This window comes from Mustela erminea, chromosome 13 (genome assembly GCF_009829155.1).
Source record: "Mustela erminea isolate mMusErm1 chromosome 13, mMusErm1.Pri, whole genome shotgun sequence".
Classification (NCBI taxonomy): Eukaryota; Metazoa; Chordata; class Mammalia; order Carnivora; family Mustelidae; genus Mustela; species Mustela erminea.
Genome location: NC_045626.1, coordinates 82384724 through 82392986, shown reverse-complemented (window position 1 = coordinate 82392986; position 8263 = coordinate 82384724). Strand labels below are relative to the sequence as shown.

General features: G+C 51.2%; 1 protein-coding gene across 6 annotated transcripts in view; it reads left to right on the top strand.

Annotated features, from left to right (window-relative positions):
* The first annotated feature begins 51 nt into the window (after window positions 1-51).
* The window catches only part of TPCN1 (two pore segment channel 1), a 65293-nt gene continuing 57081 nt past the window's right edge, over window positions 52-8263 (top strand). For 2 of the 6 annotated variants that reach the window (XR_004278070.1, XM_032310582.1), the window contains exons 1-2: window positions 95-246; window positions 2958-3191. Coding sequence is in view for 5 of the 6 variants with exons in the window: in XM_032310582.1 (XP_032166473.1) it covers window positions 3080-3191 (112 nt within the window). In the remaining variant the exon portion in view is untranslated. Of the gene's footprint in view, window positions 247-2954; window positions 3192-8263 lie in introns of all 6 variants that reach the window. The other 4 variants (XM_032310583.1, XM_032310584.1, XM_032310586.1 and 1 more) reach the window with 4 other exon arrangements.

Sequence of the window (8263 nt, the reverse complement as noted above, 5' to 3'; positions counted from 1 at the left end):
TCATGCAGCCTAGGTAGCCAATAGGTCCCGGCAAAGGGGAAATGGGGCGGGGCCGGCAGGGTTGAAGGGACGGTAGGCGGTGGATGGGAGAGCTGGCGCAGCTGCTGTGGTAGCAGCAGCTGAAGTGGCGGCGCCTGCGGTGGTTGCAACAGCTCCAGGCTCGGGGCTTTGGTGGCGGCGGCGCCCGCGGGCTGGGCTTCGCGGTGCGGACCCCGGCGCGCGGTCCGGGTTGCTGGGGCGGCGCGTGTAAGAATCCGAGGGGTGCGAGTGACGGCCTGACGGAGAGGGCAGGGGTCAGGGGTCAGAGGGCGCGGAGTGAGGGGTTGCGTTGTGCACGGGGCAGTGGGAGGCGGGCAGGGCGGTCCCAGAGCCGCTGCGGGGAAGTCATCGTGGTGCTTTTCCTCCGTCCAGCCCGGGCCGGGGCTTGGCGCCCGCTCTCCTCCCTCCCGGCTTCCTGGGGCGACCCCCACGCGGGGGCCGGACCAGGGCTGGGAGCACGTGGAGCTGGAGCCCGGATTCCTTGTCCCCCACCCCAACCCGCCATCTGCTCAGCTCCCCCGCGCCCTGAGGCGCCCCACCCACAGAGACTCGTGCCCGGGTCAGGCATGGCTGATGGCCCGCTTTCCTGGGACCTGTCCCCGCGGGTGACCCGTCCCTTCTGGGTCCTCCATAGAGGGAGAAGAAAAGTCCGGCGAAGGAGCCCTGGGCTAGGACTCAGGAGTCCTGCACTGGGTGACCTTGGGCAAGTCCCTTCTCCCCTCTGGGCCTCACTCTTTCCTTTTCTGCAAAATGATGGGCTTGACTTCAAACTGGGGGCCTGGTTCTGCCAGGAGGTAGAGGGAAATGGTTAAGTGGGCATTCAGACTGAGTTCAGACTGCCCTGGTGAAATCTGGGCTCTCCTAGTTTCCTGTTTGTAAAAGGCGGATTAAGTTAACTCCCCTAAGCCCCAGTTTTCCTCATCTGTGAAGTGGGGATATTAGCTAAATAGTATTTCTCAACAGCAGCGCTGTTGACATTTGAGCCACATATTTCTGTACTGTGGTAGGTGTCACCTGTGCTTTGTAGGATGGATGTTTAGGGGCATCCCTGCCGTCTGCCTAAGAGCACCCCCGCCCCTAGTTATGATAATCAAAAATGTCTCTGTGTGTGTTGCTGGTATGCCCTGGTGGGGGGATAGTGGTGGGGAATAGTCACCCAAGTTGAGGTCCACAGAGCTAAGATACTGCATGCATTGCAGGCAAAAAGTCGTGACTGAAACAGTAAAAGGAAAAACCTCTAGCCCTTACGATAACAGTGATAAAAATTTAGAACCCTCTTCTCAATAAGATGAGAAGGTTGATTGATTCTCTCTCCTGTAGAATAAACACGGGTCTTGTTAATTGTCAAAGCTGAGTGTTGGATACAAGGAAGTTCCTTTACATAATTCTGTTTTTGAGTATGTTTGAAAATACCTGCGGTAAAAAGTTAAAACAAATAAAACACGTAGTTCTTAAGACAGCCGAATGGTAGCGTCTCATTTGGGATTTCCTCTTTTGTCTCTCCATTATTGGGACTGCAGAGTAAAATGAATCCCCAGACCTGGGGGAAACTTAAAAGAAGTCTTAACAGGAAGTTGGCTGGGCAGAGAGCAACCGGCTTAGCAAACAGAATGGGGCTCACTTTTGCTGTCTAGTTTTAAGAAGATATTAGACGCACAGGAACTTAACTCTGATGATGTGTGAAAGATGCAAATTGCCAGGTTGCCTTTTAGTGGGTGAGTTTGGAGGCAGACTTGATTGAGCCCAGAAGGCCTCAGCTTGAGGAAGGAACCTGCAGCTGGGTTCAAGTTCAAAGGTCTGCTGTCAGATCTGCTGAGTCTTTACTTTGCATTTGGTCCTACTCAGCGGAAATGGGAATGTGTATAAATAGGAACTGTAACAGGCTAGTTCTGAGTGCTTTAAACTTGGGAGTCCAGGATGAGCACTTTTTCTGTGTGACTCTGGACATCATTTTAAAAAATACTCTTCTTCTTCCTCCTAAAACACCAAAACCTAGGAGAATAATACCTATATAAGAATGAGCTGGACACGTATAGGTGATCTGGTATGCTTAACCCTACAAATCAGTGGAGTTAGGTGCTATGTAAATACCAAGGCTGGCTCTTGGAGAAATTGTAGAGTGGTTGATGGGATAACAGATCTGGAACCAGACTGTCGTTCAAAGTTGGGCTTTCTAACTATGGGTTTTTGGGCAAGTTACTTAAATCTCTCTGAGCCTAGAGTCTCCCACTCTGTAATGGGGGCTAGTAATCCTGTTTATTCTTACAAAGTTTCAATTAGGTTTACTTAAAAAATTGCTAGGAGAACCCCCAGGACATAGGAAGTGTTCATGGAGTATGAACTACTATTATTTTAATGGTTGTATTTTTTTTTTTACATCTTTAAAATCCTCACAAAACACACAAACAAGGGCAAAGAGGGATGGAGGTAGAACATATTAGCCATAATCTCAATCTCCAGACATAATTACATGTAAATTTTCAGTATTTGTTTTTACAGAGTCTCCTCCCATATTTTTAAAAAATCTATTTATTTATTTATTTGACAGAGAGAGAGAGAGATCACAAGTAGGCAGAGAGAGAGGAGGAAGCAGGCTCCCGGCAGAGCAGAGAGCCGGATGTGGGGCTCGATCCCAGGACCCTGGGATCATGACCTGAGCGGAAGGCAGCGGCTTAACCCACTGAGCCACCCAGGCTCTCCTCCTCCCATATTTTAATGCTGTTACTGTAATATTCTTCATTAAGATATAATTCACATACTGTAAAGAATCCACCATTTTAAAGGGTACAGTTCAGTAGTTTTTGGTACATTTGCATAGTTATGCAACCGTTGCTACTCTCTAATTCCAGAACTTTGTCGTCCATAGTGGTTGTATTTTGATAATTGTTTTTCTCTTTTTATCCCCCAACCCCTAGAAGATGCCTCTGATGGAGGAGTTTCTGAAGAGCACCTCTGGGCTAGTGGCTTTGAAAGGAAGCTCAAAGCAGAGACTGTTCAAAGCTCTGGACATCGCATCCTGAGGGCTGCCAGAGAGGAGAGCATGGCCGTGAGTTTAGATGACGACGTTCCCCTCATCTTGACCTTGGATGAGGGTGGCGGTGGCCCACTAGCTCCCTCCAACGGCCTGGGCCAAGAAGAGGTGCCTAGCAGAAGTAAGACTGTGGGGTGCGCTGGGGACGGGGCACAGCTTTTCTGTTTCAGGGGGTGAGTTGTGGGCTTGCTGGCCTGGTAGTAGATGCGTGTATGCTAATGCCTGACCCCATGTCTGACCCCTGAGTTCTGACACACACTACTGGGAGACCATGGAGTCCTAATCTAGCTAGTCCTAGACTAGTCCTAGCTTAGGGATGCTTCCAGGGACTGCCTAGGCTGCCCTTCCCGGGGCTCTTGCCTCCCTCAGGGCCTTACCCCCCCTTGCACTTGAAGTACCCTGGCTTTGTGGATGCTTGGTGAGGACCTTGGGCAAATCCGCTCTTTGGCTAGCTTCCCTGCCCCATTCCATGTTAAAAAAAGAAACAGATTCCAACACCAGCCTCCTCTGCCCAACCTGAAACCGTTGGCAGGAAAGCAGAGATGACTGCTTCTCCACGCTGAGCTCAGTCCCTGCATTGCCCAGGACGGGGTGGCGGGGGTGGGGGCTGCGGCAAGCATTGGTCGTGATACATTGATTTGAGGGTTTGGGGTTTTGCTTTGTCTTCCTCTTAAACCAGAGCTGAGCACAAAGTGACCCTAAGAGAGGTGAGCTTTAAATTTTTTACATTTTAATTGTGTTTCTGGCAGAAGGAGAGACCTTAAAAAGCTTTCTGGTCCTTGTCCCGGAGCCACTGGGTCCAGGAGAATTTAAAATAACTTTCATTTTGTGGAGGGTCCTAAGATGTCAGGGACTCCTGCTTTAGGATCTTCTCACCAAATGGATGTTGCATCTGCTGGCGGTGCTCCTGAGCCAGCACAGAGGGGTACTGCTGTCCTCCAGTCCACGAGCCTGGCTCTCCCGTCTCCTTTGTCCGGAGAGAACACTGCTGAGTCGCAGGGAACTCTGCAGCCTTCCCTTGGAAGTGTTGAAGAACAGCAGTGATCCTGGGGGTGGCAGTGCTGGTTCCCTATAAACTGGCCTCTCCTTGCTTCAGCATGTTCACCCCACTTAGAGTGGTGGGGCTGGGTGGTCCAGGGAGATTGGAATAGAAATCAGATTCTTCCCTAAGCTGCATTCAGGGCCGAGAAATCAGGGGCTCTGATTTCAGGCTGGCGTCTTAAATGCCCTAGAGCTGGCGGGCTAAGTATGAGGCTCTTTCCTATCTGTTATCTTAACTAAGATCCTTTTGCAGGGTAGGCAGTAGTATCCCTATTTGACAGAGGAGGAAACCATGAGTCAGAGAGGTAAAATGACATGCCCAAGGTCACACAGCCAAGCACGTGGTTGAGCATCAATTTGAACCCAGGACTGTTGGACTCGCCTCCCCCTCCTCCCTTTTTTGCTCTCCTGCTCTCCTGCTCCTCCTCCTTGTTCCATCAGGAGCCCTTAATAAATGCAAGCACTAGCCCTTAGCATTTACGTATACTAATCTTGTCACAGAACCTAAAGATAAAATTACTGTTATTTCCCATATCACAGAGGAAGGAGCAGCCTCGGAAAGGTTGGGTAACATGTCCAAGGTCACACAGCTAGTAAGCAATAATGCCCCTCTGCCGTCCACCCCCACACCACTATGTAAAGGTGTTTTGAAGAAAGTGATGTAAATGAATGTGACCTAGCCTTAGCTGCTGCTGCTGTTTTTCCTTTTTTTTTTTTATGTTTTATGTTACGAGTTGGACGCTCAACCGACTGGGGCACCCAGGTTCTCCCCCCCCCACCCCACCCAGTCTCAGCTTCAAAGTAGGATACTCCCTAGTGTGGAGGGTGGCCAGGTCCATGGCCAACAAAGGAATGGACTGCAGGGGTGGGCGGTTGACATACTAAGGGTGTGGGTCATTCTGGAAGTAGTCGGGCTCAAGATTCTAAATTGGAATCCTGGTCATTATCTGGGTGCCTCTTTTAAGTCCTTCCACAGCACCAGAGCTGATGGCCCGGGTGTCTGGCTGCCCTGTGGATCAGAGTGGGAAGAGCAACTTAGTTCTGTGTGTCAAGATCAGATTTTGAACCACTGATGGAGCTTGAGTGGGAATTAGGCCAAGTAGACAATAAAACCGACCTTGGATGGGCCTCTAGTGAGGCTATTCTTGTCTTGGTGAAGTTGGTAGCTTCTTTGGCTGTTAAAAACAACCAAAGGGGCGTCTGTGTCTCAGTTGGTTAAGGGACTGCCTTGGGCTGAGGTCATGATCCTGGAGTCCCAGGATCAAGTCCCACATCAGGCTCCCTGGTCAGCAGGGAGTCTGCTTCTTCCTTTGACCCTCCCCTTCTCATGCTCTCTCTCTCTCTCAAAAAAAAAAAAAAGGAAAAAAGAACAATAAAATATAAAACCGTCAAGGCCCAAAGAAACTGTGCTTTCTGCACAGTGTGTTGGTGCCTCAGTTTCCCTTCTCACCCTCTTACTAGGTCATTTGCTCAGACCTCTGGGAACTAATGTATAATCCACAAAGTCTTGTTGGCAAGACGGTGGGGCCTGTCTGAGGGCAGTTTGACCTGTGTTATTTTGTGCTTGGATTTGGCATTGACCTTCTACTCAGCGTCCCCCAACCCTGTTGTCTGAGCAGCATGTCTAAAACTGGACCCAGTACTCTCCACAGCTTGCAGCTCCCCAGGATCTCACTGTCCCCTATGGGAAACAGGCCAAGCTCTTTAGCTGGTGTTCAAGGCCTTGCGTGTTCTGGCACCTTCTTGCCCAAGCAGAATCATTTCCAGCCTTAGCCCCCAGTGTCATACTGCCTTCAGTTTTGCGAAACTACTGTGTCTTAAACCTCTCTGCGTTGCGGACAACTCTGGAAGGTTTTTCCCAGCCTCCTGTTCAGCGTCGTTGCTTGTTTCCAGTTCCGTCTTGGGAATCCTGCTGATAATCCCATCTCTTTGAAGGCTTCACCGAACCTCCCCTTCCCGACATAGCTAATTACTCACTGCCCTTTTCTGCTTCGGTATCTAGATGAGGCTTCCACGATTACAAGTCGCTGACTGTGTGGTAATGACTTGTTTAACCATCTGATTACCTCCTGCGCCCCGAGTCCCATTCATCTTCGTATCCCTCAGCTCCATGCCTACTGTGTATAGGTCCTCAACAAATCATGGTGGAAATAAACCTCGCTGGGTTTCTGGAGCCTTGTAGCTGGCTCGTGCGTGTGGCTGTCAGGGCCCTGGTCAGAAGTGGGCGACATCTCCCCCTTTGACTTCTCCTAACCAGTGCTTGGAGCCTCACTGCTCAAGGCCGATTGCCCTGGAGGCGGCCACTGTCGCCCCCAGGCTGTGGCTAACATAAACCCTTGCAGTGTCAAGGAGTTGGCTGAATTCATACAGCAGAACTGGCAGCTATGCGGGCATGAACCACTGAGACCCAAGCCAGCTTTCGAAGAGCGTGAGCCTTGCTCCAGCTTGGGCCCCTGCCCAACCAGCAGCTGTCACGGGCCTTCTGGCGGCTCTGTACCTGTGTCCTCCTTTGTGGAGGACATGGCAGCTGGAGCGACCATGACAAATAGCACAGAGTGGGGGCTTAAGCCACCCAAGTTCATTTTCTGACAGTTTTGGAAGCTGGAAGTCCAAGGTCAAGGTATCAGCAGGGTTAGTTTTCTTTTCTGAGACCTCCCTGCTTTCCCTGAAGACAGCCGCCTTCCGACTGTGTCCTCACATGCTCGTCCCTTAGTCTGGGTGTCTGGGTCCTCATCCATTTTTACAAGGACACCAGTCAGATTGGATGAGGGCCCAGCCACAGGACCTCATTTTACCTTAATCACCTCTTTAAAATACAGCCACATTCTGAGGTCCTGGGGTTAGAACTTCAACATGGGAAGTTTCGGGGGACACAGTTCAGCCTGTAACCCTCCTTGCCCTCTCCTCACATGCGCATGCGCAGGAACCTGGCAGTGCTGCCTATGACCTTTGACCCTGCACGGGGGCGGGAGAGGAGGGGGTTCCGTGCTGGGGCGTTATCTCCGCAGGACACTGGAGGGTTGGGATCATTTTTTCTTTTTTCCCTTTGTGGGCAAGAATGGATTTTATCCAAGACTCAGATGTCTTTGGGCTCTAAGAGCGGCTGCCGAAATGCTAATGAGTGACTCATCGGCAGAAGATGTCGACTTGATAAAGGAAGCAGGTAGAAGCAGAGGTATTTAAAGCCTGGAAATTAGGAATAACCTTGAAAACGGGCAGTGGAGCTGGCACTTGACAGGCTGGTTTCAAAATAGCTCACGGTGTGCACCGCGTACTCAGCAGTGGTCTAGACGGCCGCTACGCCACAGCGTCTGAGCCCTGGGGGCAGGACAAAGGATTTTCCAGGGGAGTTCTGGACACACTCAGCTTTTGCCTGCTCATTGCCTTTTGGTCCAACAGTTGCCTAAGATGGGGCTGCGCTCTGTGCTTTCTCTGCGTATAAAAAGGATTGGGGTCGAGGGGAGTAGCTGAGACACTTCATGTCATGGGGCTACTCTGGTGCCAGTGGTCCCTGGTCCCTGGTTTCCAGGTGACAAGCCATGCAGGGATAATGCCTAAGGTAACAGGGAAGAGGAGCTCCTTCTTCCTCCTTCACCCTGATACCTGATATGCTGTTGGGACTTCCTTCACTCATTCCATATCTAGCAATGTAGAGGGCGACTGCCCCCTTGTAGGGGGCCAGCATGTGACATCCTGGCTCCTTTGCCAGAGTCTTCATGCAGTCGGCACCAGGCTCAGTCAAGGTGGGCCAGAGCCGTTGGCCTTGGGGGAGGAATAGCCAGGATGATCTGGGAAAGAGCAGGGGCGCTGTCCACCCAACGACCAACCCCACAGGTGAACTCTGCATTGCAGAAATCTGGGGCTGTAGTTTTTGCCCAATGTCCTTGCCAAAGAGTGAACTCTGCCCAAGGGACTCATGTAGCTTTTGTTCCTTATGATAGCCTGGGTGGGGGACTGGTTCAGCATGCGGGCTCTAGAGTCAAGCTACAGGGTGCCAGCCCGAGCTACACAGGGATCTTTGCCTCTGTAAGCCTCAGCCTCCTCATCTGTAGAGTGGGGTCATGCTAGCTTCTCCCAGGAGGGTTGCTGGGAGGTAGTGAGATCACGTGCATGCTCTCCCCATGAGACATGCTCAGCCAGTCATAGGTGGTG